The sequence below is a fragment of the Aethalodelphis obliquidens genome, unplaced genomic scaffold (assembly GCF_003676395.1).
Source record: "Aethalodelphis obliquidens isolate GAN/ISIS:26980383/991018 unplaced genomic scaffold, ASM367639v1 scaffold89, whole genome shotgun sequence".
Classification (NCBI taxonomy): domain Eukaryota; kingdom Metazoa; phylum Chordata; class Mammalia; order Artiodactyla; family Delphinidae; genus Aethalodelphis; species Aethalodelphis obliquidens.
The window spans coordinates 2,644,886-2,662,264 of record NW_020838033.1 but is presented as its reverse complement, the minus strand read 5'-3'; the positions used below and the strand labels follow the sequence as shown (position 1 = coordinate 2,662,264).

Sequence of the window (17,379 nt, the reverse complement as noted above, 5' to 3'; positions counted from 1 at the left end):
AAAAACCCGACAGATGCTAAGCTAATGGTATCCGCTCTGCCGATTGGTGGGGATGACTCATGAATATTAATGAGTCCAATGCTCCAAATGGTGCAGCTGTGAACCCAGCTGTGCTTGAAGCTCTCTGATTTCAAAACTTCCAGACAGGAGCCGGAGGTGGTCTGTGTCAATTCCCTACTCAGCCAAAAAACAGCAAGCTGGGTTGGCCTTCTTCTGTTCACTCCTTTTCTTCCTGGAGTTGGTGCTCAGCAGCTAATTCTGCCAGCAGGGTAGGCTGCTGGGACAGCAGGAGCTGCTCAAAGACACAGATGCAATTTTTCTGACTCTTGGCTTTTTTTTTTTTTTTTTTGCTGTATGCTGGCCTCTCACTGTTGCGGCCTCTCCCGTTGTGGAGCACAGGCTCTGGACGCGCAGGCTCAGCGGCCATGCCTCACGGGCCCAGCCGCTCTGCGGCATGTGGGATCTTCCCGGACCGGGGCACGAACCCGTGTCCCCTGCATCGGCAGGCGGACTCTCAACTACTGCGCCACCAGGGAAGCCCTCTTGGCTTTTTTAATGATCCATTATCAGCAGTGCATACAACAGCACCTCAGTTAATCTAAGGCCAGGCACCATCCCTGCACTGTCTTGTGCAGAGTTGAGTGTAGACCATGGAAGGAGATGTCCTGAGAGGGGAAGAGTTTTTCTATGGGCCTGGAATTACCAGAAAAACAGCAAAGATGGATTTTACTCTTCATCTAGGCAGTGCCATCTGCCTGTCTCCCATTTTGCTCTGTCCCTGTGTGTACTAAGGGCTGCCACCGATGACCTCTGTAGGGAAGATAGGGAACTACTAGGGGGAGCGGCCTACTGAGTTGTTTTGTAGAATGGAAGTATTTTTGGTTTGAAGTAGGTTCTGTGCCTGACTTATAGTTACCTAATTTTTTTTTTTTTTTTTTTTTTTGGCTGTGCCATGCGTCATGTGGGATCTTAGTTTTCTGACCAGGGATTGAACCTGTGCCCCTTGCAGTGGAAGCACAGAGTCCTAACCACTGGACTGCCAGGGAATTCCCTAGTCACCTTTCTTCCGACAGCTAGTTTCGTGGTCCAAGTCTAGTCATCTGTTACCCAGGATAAGTGATCCCAATCTCATGGGTTTCCTTTTGTTTGGTGGAAGTGTGTGTGTGTGTAGGAGGAGATGGGTTTTCTTGTGTGAACATAATAAGTTTCATATGCATCTTTTTATAAAAAAATAAATTTATTTATTTATTTTTGGCTGCGTTGGGTCTTCATTGCTGTGTGCAGGCTCCTCATTGTGGTGGTATACTAGCTCTGTGTGTGTCCCTTCCCCTGGTGGCCTTGTTGGTGTGGGAAACCAGGCCCACCAGCAGCCTGACCCGAAGCCCTGTAGCAGAAGGCCCAGGATAGTGAGAACCTGTGTTGGTTTGTTGGAGGCAATTTAACCTGCCTGCTATAAGCTATGAGACTTAGATATATTCTACCAATTAGGGCACATCTGTTAGCAGTGCTGAAAGGCCGGCACTGTCTCTTTAAGAGCCATCCCACTCCTCTCCTTGAGCGATGAGGGCTGGGGGCACAAGGGAGTCAGATGCTGATTAAACAGTCCTACTGCCGAGCTCTGTTAGAAAATTACTGTAATTATGATCTAGTCCCAGCAGAGGGATGAGTTCCAATCCTGCTAATAACCCTTCCAGGTGCCTCAGATTCAGGGCCCATGGGAGGCAGCATGGTTAGGCTCTGGCTGGCAGCAGGGCCAGCAAAGGCCCTCCTGTCTGGCCTCTGCAGGCAAAGACAACAAAGGCGCTGGACCCCTCATCCTCTCTTGGCAGTGGGTTTTGGTTGTCTTTTGTTGTATTTTTTTGATTCTTTTTTTTTTTTTTGCTGTACGCGGGCCTGTCACTGTTGTGGCCTCTCCCGTTGCGGAGCACAGGCTCCGGACGTGCTCCTATTTTTTTGATTCTTGACAGAGCTCCTGGGAGTCATTTTGTATGAGAGAACTTTCCCCTAAACTAACACGAAGGACCAGGAAAATCACAGCCACGAGATGACTGTCCTGACTCCCAACTTCTGCCCCAGTCCCGCACAAAGCGCAGGGAGCCAGTGCGGGCCCTTGCACCGCAGCTGCTTCTACACTGTTTCTATGAATCTGGGTTTCTTGCTCCGAAGTAGTACACAGTGTTAAACTCAGTCCTGATCAAGACTTTCAGGGCTCCCCTTTTAGATGTCTGCTACAGAAACAGGAAAAAGGATAGTTACCACAGGGACTCACTGTGATGCCGCTCTCTAAATCGGCAAGCACTGGTTTATTCATTTGAAAACATCATTCTTGTAGTGCAAATCTGCAGCAATGCAGGCGAGCAAATCTCAGATTCCTGTGGAGCGTGGGGGCTGGCTTCCTGGTTCTTAAACCCTGAGGAATTCATGACATTTATACTCTCTGTCTTCTCAACTTCATAAGCCTCTCTCTGTCACTGTAATCCAGTAGCTAAAGCCCAGACTTCTAGAAGGCAGGGCAGTTTCTCTGTGCTTGGCCCTACGCACACCCAAATGCTCTGAGACAATGGTTCTTCACCAGGGGTGGTTTTGTTCCCAGGGCACATTCGACAATGTCTAGAGACATTTTGGGTTGTCAGAATGGGTGGGGGGTTTGAGGGGAGTAGTACTGGCTTCTAGTGGGTAGAGGCCAGATGCTGCTGTACATCCTACAGTGCCCCAAGAACATACAACTGCCTGGCCCCAGATGTCAATAGTGCCAGGTTGAGAAGCCCTGTACTAATAGAATGAGGCAACAAGCTCTAAATCCCCCCTCCGCCCCCAAACCTCCAATGCACTGCTTTGGTCGCAGATCTCCAGATGGCAGGTGCTTTCCTGGAGGTGGAATATATTAATGACGGGCTTAGCAGGGTGCCCACCGTGGGAGGCATCCAGTAAATGTAGGTGGTGTGCATGTGCCACCTTGGTGATTCAGGGCAGAGCAATGCCAGTGCCTGACTGTAGTTAAAAGGGAGGTTTTGTATCCTGTTTTCTTCTGTTCTATGATTGCATGTGGGGCATAAAAGGTGCCCAGCTGCTCACCATCAGGCTAAGAGTGTCTACAGTGGACCCAGATGCCTTCTTTGAGGACCAGCAGTAGAAGCCTCTTGGAGCTGACTCCCATGGCAGGAGGCAGGGAAGTGGCATACTCTTGCCCAGTGCCACAGAAACGCTTCCCTCAGTGGCACTCTGCCAGGTGGCGGGTAGTGATGGGCCCCATGAGGGAACTGAACACACACAGCTGCTGATGACCAGCCAGCGCCCGAACAGCTTGATGCCAGAGACACCAGGTCCCTTGGAACAGCCTGGGCATCAGGAAAAGAAAGCCTAGTTGGCAGGGTTTTCCTAGGAGCCAGGCCTGCAGGGGAGAGGACTTCATTAGAAGGGATGTTGCCAAGCATCGGCCAGGAGAACCAGGCTGTTTCTATCTACTGCCCACTCTCCTGGTGACTAGGCAGCCCATTTTGCCTTATTTTTAGGGTGACCACTCATCCTGGTTTACATCTACGATCATGGCATCCTTATTAATAATGCCCCCTTTCATTCTCAAAAGTGTCTCCATTTGGAAAATAAACTACATAGTTGCCTATTAATTGTATTTTAGTTTCCTCTAATACTATAGTTTTTTGGGGGGCGGGGGCATCATATTTAGAAAAGATATTGGTGCAAAATAGGCTGCATCTTAAAATATGTCATTAATTGAATCTCAAGAGTTGCAAAAGGGTGGTCATCAATTCATACTAACTGAAAAGACAAAGAAAAACAGAAGAAAAACATGTTTTCTGAACAGTTTTTGATAGGAAAATAGGGAGAATAATTCAGATCCCTTGAAGAAGAAAAATCTCTTTAGTTTTACGTTTCAGGCTCCCTACCCAATCTGTGTAAATTCTAATGGGAGATGAAATAGCTGGGCAGGAGGGAGGGGGAAGCAAGGGACTGTGGTAATCCACAAACTAGAAAATTAGTTTGAGTCACTGGGCTGTGTAGCAGGGATAATCCTCTATGTAGACAGCTGCTTTTTCTAAAGTCAGCTCCACAGATTTTGCTGGTGCTCTGCGAATTAGCAAATCAGTGCCACTCAAGATTTATCCTTCCAGAGTCGCTTCTGGTGGAGAGACCTGCAGGGAGAGCTTCCTTTTGGCCAAAGGTTAAAGCACCTCTGTCCCTGACATTCAAGAGTTTTGTTCTCAAGATGAGAAGGAACGAAAGAAAAAAACGAAGAAGGAGGAACATACAAACATACGTTGGATTCTTTTTTTCCTTTCTTGCTTCTCTTTTTTTTTTTTTTTTTGCGGTACGCGGGCCTCTCACTGTTGTGGCCTCTCCCATTGCGGAGCGCAGGCTCAGTGGCCATGGCTCAGGGGCCCAGCCGCTCCGCGGCATGTGGGATCTTCCCGGACCGGGGCACAAACCCGTGTCCCCTGCATCGGCAGGCGGCCTCTCAACCAGTGCGCCACCAGGGAATCCCCTCTTGCTTTTCTTCAACTCCCTCTTTCTCAGACTGATTTATAAAGGCAGGACTGCCCCCCCTCCCCAGCCCCCCCCAACACAGACACATGCTTCATGACACCACTGCTTTATTGTGATGTAAGTGATTGGTGTGAAATGTGGATTTTGGAAATGTGTCACTGGAGGTGTCTCACTGCAACAGAACTCAAGTGATTCAATAAGCAGAGCGGCAGCCTGAGATTTTCAAGAGTCCCTCATTTCATTTCCTCTTCAACAGCAGATTTTGTGTGATTTTTGTTCAAGTCACCACCTTTCAGATCCTCAGTTTTGCCACTTGCAAAGACTGATTACAAATAAGGTGGTGCAGCTGAGCAAGCTAAGGTGCTAAAACAGTTAAGGATAACTTGAAATCTAGGCTATTGCTTACATATTATGTTTAGATAAAGTAACAGGAGGGAGGACATTTAGTTGGCCCCTCTTTAAATAGAATCAAAATGTCTGGGTTTAGGGAATGAGACTTAATAGGAATTCTCTTCTCTTTCCCATTTTTATTCACCAGAGGGAAAAGATGTCGTTGGTTTTGAATTAAATACAGATTTCTAAGAGATATAACAGACCATTGTGTGGGAAAATTGAATACTGAGGTAATTGTAAAACAATGTCTATGCTATTTTGCTATATGGATGACAGAGGAAACACACTGGAAAAATGTATTTTTAATGAAATGTAGCTGAAAGATTGCTTTCAGAGCATTTAGTATTCTCAGATTATCAGCTTGGATGAGGCAGGCCAAACTGTACCCACCTCAGGTCAGGTTATCCAGTGGAAGTCAGTAAGTTCTGTGTAAATTACTATATATCTGTGAAGGGCAGATATGCATTTGCTTCTTAAACATAGGATTTTAGCTTTCTTATTTTCTCTCCTTTACATAATATCAAGGGAGGAAAAGGGCCTCCCACCTCTTACCCTCTCCAGTTTCATGTGCTAGAGTAATTAGTGGCTTTTAAGAAGCCATCCTACATATAATGTGGTTAGTTAAGTGGTCTAATGCCCATTATCCAGTTAGTCACAGGCAGTAAGGTGGGGATTTGGTTAGTGGAGTCAAACAGAGAAGGAGTAATCTGATTAGCCAGTTGCTTTCTGAGGCTGTTGGCTAAGATGGTGGCTGTGGAACTGAGCAGGTCTGCTGGGTGAGGTTTAGCTTCAGGCAGACTGTAGGAATCCACTACTTCCCAGAGGTCTCCTTTAGAACTTTCCCCTAACAGAGAATGCCCTTTGTCTGTAGATAGTCTCGAACTTGCACTATCTTTTCCAGCATGTTATAAGGTCAGAAATAGCCAGATGGCTATGGACCAGATTCCCAATTAGTCCATTTGTTTATATCTTTTAGGGCCAATCTACTTTTCCCTCTAAGTTTTACAGCTAGAACGTGAGTGTGGTGCAGTAGACTGAGGTGCCAAAAGACCTTTGCAGTTTGGCAAGTTGCTGGTTTCCTCAGGTCTGGAGGTATAGAAAGGACTATTGCACCAAGGGGGTTTTGTTTTAAATACCGGAAGCCAATGGCCATGCCACTGAGAGAGTGTTGAACTGTGCAGAGTGGAGAAAGTACCTGACCTCGCTCCTTTTTCATTCCCCTTCTGACCCGGCCCCAGATACCCCCTCTTCCTCCTCTGGTTTCCCCTTTTCTGGTGTCTTAGTCATGGAGCGGTGGCACAGTGGTATTCTCTCCTGTTAGCCACCCAGCCTTCCAGAGTTGCGTCCCTGAGGGTTCTCTAGGGAGGGGGCAGTTGGGCACAGAGGGGTTTCTGTTTGCTCCTTCCATTAACCACTTTAACAATGCCCATTGTCTTTACCTGTAGGCTGGGATTGGTGCAAAGGTTCCTAAAGCGGAAGGCAATTGGTTCCCTTTGGTTCATCTGCTCATCTGCTGCCACCTAGTGGTTGCTTCTCCTTTGGCACCCTGTGTAAAGTGGAGGGGACGTTATGGACAGTTCTGTAGTGCCTTTTATCTCTTTTTTTCCCCTTCCAGACTTAAATTGTCCCCCTTTTGTTACTTCTTTATCCATCACATATAACAAAGCTTTCTTTTGTTTTACTCCTGGGTCAGAAAAATCTGGAAATGAATAGCTGGCATAGGATCTTTGGAGAAACTTGGAATCCACTGACAACATCCCTGTTTGCTCCCAGTTTCTCTCTTTGGTGACATGAAATGGTGTCTTACTGCAGGGCTGTGATATTGTTGTTAAGAGGTGAGGAAGGCTACTGCCAAGCTAGAACAGCTCTGAATAGAATAGGCAGCTTCGAAGATAAAATTTCTATGGCTGCTCAGTTGCCCATCTCTCAAAATTTCTTGTGTAGAAAGTCAGGCAATAATATAACTAAACCTTACTGAGCAGTAACTTACTACGTTCCAGGTGGTGTTCCAGGTACCTTACACGTTAACTCCTTTAATCTCCTAATGACCTGGTGAGATGGAGTATACCCCTTCTAAGGTGAGGAAATTGTGGCGTAAAAGGTCAAGTAACTTGCTCTTAGAGAACATATGTAGTATACAGGGAACCGGGACTTATTTCCAGGTTGTCTGGTCCTAAAGTTTATGTTTTTTTTTTCTGGGCTGCGCCTCGCAGCTTGGGGAATCTTAGTTCCGGTGACCAGGGATTAAACCCGCGCCAGCAGTGAAAGTCTGAGTCTTAACCACTGGACCACCAGCGAATTCTCTCAAAGTTTATGTTCTTTTTTTCTTTTTTAAAGATTTTTTTTTTTTGATGGACCATTTTCAAAGTCTGTATTGACTTTGTTACAATATTGCTTCTGTTTTATGTTCTTTGGTTTTTTGGCTGCAAGGCATGTGGGATCTCAGCTCCTTGACCAGGGATGGAACCCACACTCTCTGCATTGGAAGGTGAAGTCTCAACCACTGGACCACCGCCAGGGAAGTCCCAAAGTTTATGTTCTTAACCATTATGTTTTGCTGCCTCTTGAAGGCACAGATAACCCGAGTGCTAGGCACAGGCAACAGGAAAAGGAAACAGGGTCGTATAGACACAAGCCCTCCCCACAGCACTCCCTCAGCCTGCAGGACACAGTGGGGTTGTTAACTGAGGCCCAAAAGGGAACTCTCCCATGTGCTGACTCCAAAGACTCGCTTCTAGCCCTGTCTCATTTCAGACAGAGTGAACACAAAAGAAAAAAATAACAAGTAGGCAGTGAAAGGAAGTCTGAGAAGCCGACCAGAAACCGGGCAAGCCTGGGTTCCAGAGATGGTCCTGCCCTGAAAGACAATTGCAAGCCCTCTTCTGTGTTTGGGCTTTTGTTTTCTTTCAGGCTCTCCCTTCCCACTTGGTGGTTTTTGTTTGTTTGTTTTTGTTTGCTTTTGGCTGCGAGGCATGTGGGATCTTAGTTTCCTGACCAAGGGATTGAACCCACGTCCCTTGCATTGGGAGCGTGGAGTCTTAACCGATGGACCGCCAGGGAAATCCTCCCTTCCCACTTTGTTTGGAGGCGATAAGAATGCCCAGAGCCAGCATTTTGATACCAGTACAAAAAGAAACACAACACCATCACACAGGGCAAGGAACCAAATCTGAGGTTTATTCGTGCTTTTCAAACCAGCCAAAGCAACCAGCAACTTCTTCCTCCAAAGGTTTCTCTCTCTCTCACCTTCTCTGTGACAAGCCTGTGGAAAAGGCAGAAGTGGGTATGTGGAGATGTTTAGAGATGGGCTCAGCTATGACGAGGCAGGTTTAGTAACAGGTCTGCTGAAGATGCCTCTTCTCACTTGTCTCATTGGTGGTTTACAGTTACTACACGGTGGGTGTCAGAGACCTGGGTCTCTTCTGTACAGGGAAGAGCCCATGATGTTGTTGGGCTGGATGGTACAGGGAGTGGGAGCGCTTGATCATCAGTTTCTTCATGAAGGTGGGGTAGAGAGAAGGGTATGTGTCCTAAAGGAGGAAAACTACACAAATTTGCTTTTATGATTCAAAATATAGAAGATATAAAAGGGCATAGAGTAAAAAGTGTCTCCCTCCTACCCTGTGTCACAGTCACGCAATTTCTCTGTCATTGGAGGCAACCAGTGTTATCCTCTTCTTTCTCCTTCCAGCGGTAACTCATACATATATAAGCAATTGGAGACTCCCTCTTTACACAAATGGAGCAAATTAGACCTACCCTTCACTGCTTTTTTTTTTTTAAATTATTATTTTTATTTTGCGGTATGCGGACCTCTCACTGTTGTGGCTTCTCCTGTTTCGGAGCACAGGCTCCGGACGCGCAGGCTCAGTGGCCATGGCTCACGGGCCTAGCCGCTCTGCCGCATGTGGGATCTTCCCGGACCGGGGCACAAACCCGTGTCCCCTGCATCGGCAGGCGGACTCTCAACCACTGCGCCACCAGATATCTCCTAATGTGGCATAGTATTCAATTCCCTGAATTACTACAGTTACTTGGCGAGGTCTCTATTGAACATTTAGGTCATTTCCAATAGTTTGCTATTGCAAACAACCTTGTGTGTATATCATTTTGCACGTGTGCAAGTGTAGCTGTAGGATAAACTCCTAGATGTGGAATTGTTGGGTCAAAGAGAATGAGGAGATAAACAAGTTTGTCATGAAATAAATGACAGAGTGAAGTAGGGTGAATTTATTTAGATTTGACAAAAAAATTCCAAGCCTTCTGCATTCATGGCCTGGAAATGGAGTCCTCATTCAGAAAATCATAAAGTCAAACCTTGAGCGAGAGGCCCGAGCTGGTGCTTCATGATTGTACAGGGGCATCAGAGAGTAAGATCTCTCCTTATGTATTTTCCTAAATGAACCACTCAACTGCTACTGCACACTAGAGTGGGCCCTGGTCTGAAAGATTCCAAGGCCAGTTTGTATCACTGTCACACATAACATCCTTCACCCCATCAATAAAGGCTGCTTCCATTTCAGGCCAGAAGATGGAGCTAGTGATATCATGCTAGCCTTGGTGTCCTCCATCACCATCCTAATTCTAATCCTATTGTTACCCCACCCAAAGCACTCACTCTACTGTTTTAAAGTATGATGTGGTTCTTGCTGATAAAATGCAATCCATATTCTTTGTTACCTAAAAGTTAATTTGATTATGTTCCATAGGAATCCTCATACTGGATTCCTAATCTTTGCCAATCATATTGCAATACACGGGCATTTGGGGGAAATGGTACTCTGGATTTGAGAGCTGTGCGTAAACAGATCCATCCTTGTGGCACAAATTCCTAATTCTCCAATATTCATTCTCCCTTTTAAATTTATTAGTTCCACCACCGCCCGCCCGCCCCCGTCCCGGCCCGACCCTGCCCCACTCCACTTTTAAGCTGGACACAGATTCTACCTAGAAGAAAGCTTTCTTTGCAGCTTGCTGTCTCTGTATGTCCAAGTTCTGGCCAATGGGATGTAAGCAGAAGTGGTGTGTGCAACATCTGTGAAATGTCCTTAAAAGGAGAGGGTGTGCCCTTATCCTGTCATTTTATCTTTCCTGCTGGGTAGGATACAGACATGATAGCTTGAACTGGAGCATCCATCTTGGGCCATGAGGTAACCTGGGGAATGTTGACCACACACAGTGGGGCAAAAAGAGAAGGTACCTGGGACCTAGATACCTTGGATTACTTACCTCCAGATTTTTACAGAAGAGAAAAATAAATTTCTGTGTTAATTAATAACAGTTAATCACTGTTATTTTGAGTTTTCTGTCACATGTAGTTGAACCTAATCCTGACTGACACAGTCGCCCGATTTAGGAAAAACAACTACAGCCTTATCTTCTTTCAATGGTGAATTACCAGCATCACTTTTGGAAATGAAGAAAAGCTACTTCACTGGCAACTCTCATCCTTCACAAAGAAACAAAGGCATGGCCAACAAATTCATTGTCAATAGTTCTGATACCTGGGCTTCATCTTTCTTCCACTTCAAAGGCGGTGGTGAGATACTCCTTTGGAACAATCCCAATGAGGCTGTTCAGTTCTCCAACCCACCAGCCATACATGTTATATTCCTGAAAAATGACAAGAGGATGGTTTCCGTTGGAATTTAGTCATGCTTTTGTTAATCTGTTAAATGATCACATGGGAGATTCTGTTGGGTGGTTTCTTTGTAGACACTGTCAGTACAACTCATTAACACCCCTGATGGGATTACTAAATTTAAAAGTTATCTAGAAGGAAGAAAAACTGCTTTTCTTTTGCCATCTTTCTGTCTACATTGTAAATTTAGCATATTTGGTGCCACTGCTGAACCTAAAGAGCATGTCTTTTACCAAGCAGAGTGGAACGGCTCCTTTGGGGAAAGTTGGGCACACCCTAAAATGCCAGAGCACTGAAGTATTCAGGGAGTCAGGTCATAGTGCAAATCAATAATATTTACCAAGCACCTTCTATGTGCAAAGTGTTGTTTGAGTTCCCATGAGATGGATGATGAATCAGAACACTGCTTGCTCCCTGGGAGTTTACAGCATAGAGTAATGGGCTTCGGAGTCAGACAGACTGGGATCTTGTCCCCACTTGGTCATTTAGTAACCATGTGACCGGACGGTCTCCTGGCTTTAACTTCCTCTTCTGTAAGAGTAGGCATAATATCACCCCTCTGTGTGGGGAATATAAGTGATGCCGCAGACATGAAAACAATTCAAAGTGCCTGATACATAGTAGGTACTCTAAACATTAGATTCCTCCCCTGGAAGAGGTCAGAGGTTGACAGGTCCATCAATAATGACAGGCAGGACATAAGAGCCACAGGGAGGGGCAAACAAGAAAGGGAATGAGAGGGTTTAAAAGAAGGGTTTGAGAGTGGAGCTCACAGGGTTGAGAACGGAGCTCCTTGAGTACAGAAGAGCTTCTCAAAAGCACAGCAGATGTTGAACATTATAGGACTATTCCTGAAAGCACTAGAACATGTTTTCCTTCTTTTGAAGGAAGTGAAATTTAGGAATACGTGGAAAATATACGTATTCCAGTTCAACTGGATTCGGGTACCATGGAGCCAACTGTCTGCCTTTTGCCCACCTGGCTGCTGAGTTCTAGGAAAAAAAGAAAACCAGGTTGCTGACACACTAAAATTCTGGGTCAACTGGTTATCTTTTTGTTAGTGTACCGCCCCTCCTCTAACTCTGCCTCTCCCCTTCCTCTCAGCAGCTGACCTCTTTTCCACCTTCAAAGAGAAAAGAGAAGCCATCAGATCTGTCAACCTTCAGCCACCCAAACAGGAACTTACCTAGTGTGCACTTGTAACCCTTCTGCTTTTGTTCTTAGAGACCAGGTTCTAAGAAGTCTGACCTCTGCCTCTAATGTAAATGGCTCCTTATGTCAGCACCGAAGTGTGTTCAAGTTTCTTTCGTCTTTGAAAATAATTATTTAGTCCCTAATGCATGTCTGCTTCCCATTTCGACTAGTCTACGCTGCCAATTCACAAATTTATTGAAAGAATTTATTTCACTTACTGCCCCAACTTCTTGCTTTCTATCCACTCTTCGAGCCACTCTAAGCAGGCTTCAACCTCCGTCATTCCACTTACGCTTCCTATAACCTCCTTATTGCTCAAATTCCATGAGCACTTTTCAATCCTTAATTTACTTGATCTCTCAGTACTGCTGGCACTATGGACCTTTCTTGAGGCATTTTCTTCTCTTAATTTCTATAATTATACTCTCCTGGTTTCCATCCTACCTCCCTCTCTGGTTGCTTCTTTTCTTTCTCCTCATCTTCCTCTATCCCTCCTTTTAATGTGGTGTTCCAGGGTTTCTATCCTGGCCTTCTACTGACTTGATGCACTTTTCTTGAGCAATCTTATACACCTCTGTGGTTTAGCCACCATGCCTGTATAAATGACTCACAACCATAGCTCCAGCCCAGATCTCTAAGGGTTGGATCCCAATACCGAAGTGCAAGTCCATCAAGCTTCTCAAACTCACTGTGTCCTAAATTTAACCATCATCTTGCCTCTGTATCCATTCCCATTCACAGAGTATCTTGACCACCTGTGTTCTGTGTCTCAGTGAGTGATACCGCTATGCACTCAGTTACTCAAGCCAGAAACCCAAGAGTCATTCCCAATTTCACCCTCCTCTTCCAATCAGTCCTTGAGTTCTGTCAATTCTCTATCCAAAATGTTACTGGAATCCATCCAGTTCTCTCCATTCCCGTTGGCAATAGCCTGGAGTCATGTCACTGTCACCTCTCCTGAGGACTACAGAAACAACCTCCAAATTGGTTTCTGTGTCTCCATTCTTGTTCTCCAATCTGCTTTTCATTGTGCAGCCAGAATCTTTCTAAAAGGCACATTGATAATATCACGGCTCTGCTTGAAACCTTAGTGAGATCCTACTGCCTACTGTCAACTTCTTAAAAAGGTGGACAAAGCCCTGCATGATCTAGTTCCATTCACTGCCCAGCATTGTCATTTATTCCCTAAATCTAGTCGACCCTTAGTAAAACAGAACTTGTCTTTGCTACTCCCATGGGCCTCAGGGTCTCTCACCATGGAGCCTTTCCTCTGCCTGTTCAGCCTCTACTTCCCTCCTCCCTTCCATAGGGCTGACTCCTAAGCAGCCTTCAGATTTCAATTCCTGAGTCTCTGTGGCCTCTCCAGAAGCCTCTCCTTGCCACTCTCTAAGTGAGGGCCCCAGCTCTGTGGTCCACAGCGCCTGTGCCCTGTGCCTCCCTGGAAATGAATCATCACGCTGCCTTGTATCTGACGGCCTTTGTCTCACTGCCAGTCACTGGGTGGAAAGTTCTGTGGGAGCTGGGACCTTGTTGGTTTTGTTTGCTCTTGTATTCCCAGCAGTCAGCATGGTGCTTGGCACAGAATGGGGCCCCAAAAAACTTTGTTAAATGAGGTTATGAAGAAATGAAGGGAACAGTGGGGATTTATACTCTCAGTTGAGCAGATTTAGTTACAACAAACTCCAAGATATTTCCTGGTGATTGAAATGGTTGTGGCAGGAAGAGAGCAATTGCCTTTGGAGACAGTTTCTCCAAATGGCTCCCTAAATACCATGAAGAGCGTCTCAGATGCCATAAGGAGTGAGACTACTGAGCTTATCCTAAAAGGAACAGGGAATTACCTTTTAAAAATCTGTCATAAATAAATGAATGTGTCCACTCCCCTCCCCCTACAGCACCTTCTCATTCCCACAGCACCTTCTCATTGCCCCCCTCCTCCACGAGGGAGGCCAGCTTCCCCCTACAGTCTGCACTGCTGTATGGGAGATTACCCAGAATTCCTCAGCCTATGCCTGTCAGGACATTTTATTTTATTGGTTTATTATTATTATTTCTTGGCCGTGCCACAAGGCTTGCAGGATCTTAGTTCCCTGACCTGGGATAGAACCCAGGGCTGGCAGTGGAAGTGCCAAGTCCTAACCACTGGACCGCTAGGGAATTCCCACGGCAGGACATTTTAAAGCTCCTCTTGGTACGAGTTGTGTTACTGTCCATTTCCCAACACCGAAGTTAGGGCAGTTTCTGCCTTAAGTTTTCTTGTAGGGTTGCCTTGCATTAGTACGTCGCTGCAGTGGCCATGTCGACAGGGCCTTGCTGTGTGGGGGAAACGCATACTCTATCTTAAAAACTCTAGCTTCAGCTCTTCTGCTATCTCACTGGCAGAGGGTGGGCACCATGTTGTCTGACAGTCTTTTGATAAAAGTCAGCTTGCTTGCACATGTGTGAGGTGTGGTCTTCTACTGCCACATGCTGTCATCTTCGTCACCTGAGGGGCTCAGCTACGGCATTCTCTCCCTAGGGACCGTTCAAGACTTCCGACTCTGACGCCCACTTGGCAGCATCCCCCTTCAGCCGTAAGGCCAGGAGTAGGAACAGAGCCTTGGGAAGGTGCTCTCTGCCAACTTGAAGAGGGTGCAAACGGGAAGCAGATGAGGCACAGCAGGACACCTGCAAAGGCCGGCTCCCAGTCAGTGCGCTCTTGCTCGAGGGGAGCACTGACCCTGCCGACCGCAGATGTGGTATTCTCACCACAGAGGTGGGAACTGGGGTGTGTGCAATCAACTCTCTGCCCTTCAAAACAAAAGAGCAAGCAGAAGTGTAAGGAGGATGGCACAGTCTCAGAGACCATATGCATCCTGCTGTGGTAGCCTAGGAGCTTAATCAAAGCACCTACAGGTCTTGGGATCTCACTGTCTTCCAGATTTCATCCCTTGGCTGGATACCCGAAAAAGGCTACAGGGCTGAGATGTTTAAAGCGTGAATGGAATATTTCTAGCCTTTTCTTCTCCTATCACCACCCCACCATGCATTGCTCCAGCCCAGTCTGAACACCACGAGGTATGTTAAAATAATTTCTACTTTGATGAATTACTGGGGAGTCCACAATTGCTCATAATCAAAGGGAGAAAAATGCAAATGAGATCCGGCGGAGAACTATCACCACCAAACGTTTATTTCACTGCGCAGCGCCAAAAAGAATTAAAACAACATTAAACTCACAGCAATCATGCTTAAGCCCTCGTTTCCAAGTGCCAAATTGCACCACTCTGGATCATACAGATGTTCGTTAATTATGCTAATTTTTATTAAACTATTAAAATGGAGAGAGTACTGGCTCAGCCAGGCAGACCCCAGCTCTGAATGAACTCTGCTCTTGTCTAGAGGTGCTAATTTACTGCATTTTTATTAAGTTGCTGATTCTTGGATTTTAGTTTTGGGATGGCAGAGAGAACTGAATTCCTGGTATCGACATTTTCAATAAAGTTTGACTTCTTTTTGCCCAGATGTTTGGAAGGACTGACTGGAAAAATGCCTGAGACAGTCCCAGGAGACCTGAAATCCTCAATGCGGAAGTGTTTCTACCTTCAAGGTGGGGATGCACACCTACAAGTGACAATGTTAGGGTATCAGAATTATACAGGCTCCCCACTCCGTAACTCTCTATTCTATACACTGTGTGTGGTAGAGCTAAGATGTTGATTATACAAACTGGTTAAGTGAAGATGATTTGGATAAGAATATAAAAAGCTATTTAAAAAAACCCCAAACCCTTTACATCAGTGCTTGCTTCTTGCCACAAAATCTTTCAAGAAGACTTACACTCAAAGATAGTATAATGTGTGGCTTGTTCTCGTCGTAAATATTTCTAGGCTTGATCAAACATCTGTTTTCCTCAACATCAACCCTGCCCCACCTCCTTGAACCCCTCAGATGAAGGAGTCTTAAAAACGAAGGTTGGCTGTTTGGACTCCGTTATCTGGTTGGAGAAGCTATTGGCCTGGATGAGCAGAGTATTGAGGGAATCTGAAATAGGCACACGCTCACTATCAGCAACAATCAAAAGTGTTTATGGGGGCTTGCACACTGCCCTAAAAGGATTTGTGCTGCTAATCTCCATCAACAAGGAAAAGAAACCCCTACCAAACCTGCCATAAAAAGAACAGCAAATTCTATAAACAAAAAGCAGTATGGCCACCAACCACGGGCTCGCCGCACAGCTTGACTCTGCCTCCAGTGGTTTCCTATTGCTGTTTATGGCTTCAAGACTATCATGGCCCTTCTCAGTGCTCCTCCTGTCACAGGGCCCTGAGTCCCTGTGTGGCTGCAAATACCCTGTCAGTAGGTGTCAGGGGATATCAGGGGGAAAACCAGCAGGCGCCTATCATAAGCCTTAAAAGAGATTAAATACCCTTACTCCATGATTGCTACATATTAATTTCTCTCCTCCCTGCTGGTTCCTATTTGTTTAAGCTCTTCCATGGCTCCCCTGGAGTAGCACAGACATGACCTGGAATGACCATCCAGTCTTGGGCTGAGAATTCAATTTCTAGGCTCAGTGAATCCTAGGCTTTTCCAACAAAAGGAAATCACCATCCTCTAGGGCACAGATTCTTAAACTGGAGTCTCTGACCCATGGCCTCTCTGTGGATGCATGTGAAGGGATCTTTGAACTCCTTAAAACTGGTGTAAAATTTGTGTGCATGTGTACATGCGTTTTATCCCTGGGGTGAGGCCCAGACCTCTCATCAGATTCTCAAAGGGTTTATGAACCCTCTACAGTTGACCAACCAGCACTTTAGGGGGAAAGTACAATGATCTTTATGGCCTGTATCTGCTCTTTGGCCCAGTGTGGCCATCTCACCCCTACCCCCACTTTTAAAAAACAGTGGAAGGAAATCAAGAATCCTGCCATTCTGGGTTTCCAAGGCTTCAGCCTTCCAGCTGCCAAGTCTATTCCTTCTTCAAAGGCTGACCAAGCTTGCTTATCCCTTCTAAGGCCATCTCTTTTTTTTTTTTTTTTGCGGTACGTGGGCCTCTCACTATAGTGGCCTCTCCCGTGGTGGAGCACAGGCTTCGGACACGCAGGCTCAGCGGCCATGGCTCACGGGCCCAGCCGCTCCGCGGCATGTGGGATCTTCCCGGACCGGGGCACGAACCTGTGTCCCCTGCATCGGCAGGCGGAGTCTCAACCACTGCACCACCAGGGAAGCCCTAAGGCCATCTCTTTAACTGTGACTTAAAAGTTGTGGTGTCTTCTTATAGCTTCCATTCAAATCCACATGATGGCTTTTGGAGCAAACTGCTTGACACTGCTGGTTCCCCTGAGAATGTTCCTAATGGAAATGTTCTCTTTTCACATTGAATTGGGCTTCGATAAGCCTCTGTGGAACAAGATTCACAGAAAATGTCTCATACTTTTATTCTTTTAACCATCAAAGTTCACTATTTCAGTGCTTGTAAACAAGAGACTACCTCTTCAAGGGAACAATCAATCAGCCCCTAACATGAAAGATCAATAAATGCTTCACATATGTATGGGAAAGGCCAATCAATCACAGAATTATTGGTTTATGATTGCTTATTTCTCTTATTAGTGCCTGTACATCATACATTATCATTAGTAAAGATGGGAAATTTGAATTCCTAAG

The 17,379-nt window shown here is 45.9% G+C and overlaps 1 protein-coding gene across 1 annotated transcript in view; it reads right to left on the bottom strand.

Moving 5' to 3' along the window:
- Window positions 1-8,053: 8,053 nt before the first annotated feature.
- SKAP1 (src kinase associated phosphoprotein 1) overlaps window positions 8,054-17,379 on the bottom strand; it is a 276,617-nt gene continuing 267,291 nt past the window's right edge. Inside the window, exons 12-13 of the mRNA XM_027094408.1 lie at window positions 10,401-10,509; window positions 8,054-8,158 (exon numbers count right to left, since the gene is read on the bottom strand). Of these exons, the coding sequence (XP_026950209.1) occupies window positions 10,408-10,509 (102 nt within the window). The 3' untranslated portion in view covers window positions 8,054-8,158; window positions 10,401-10,407. The remainder of the gene's footprint in view (window positions 8,159-10,400; window positions 10,510-17,379) is intronic.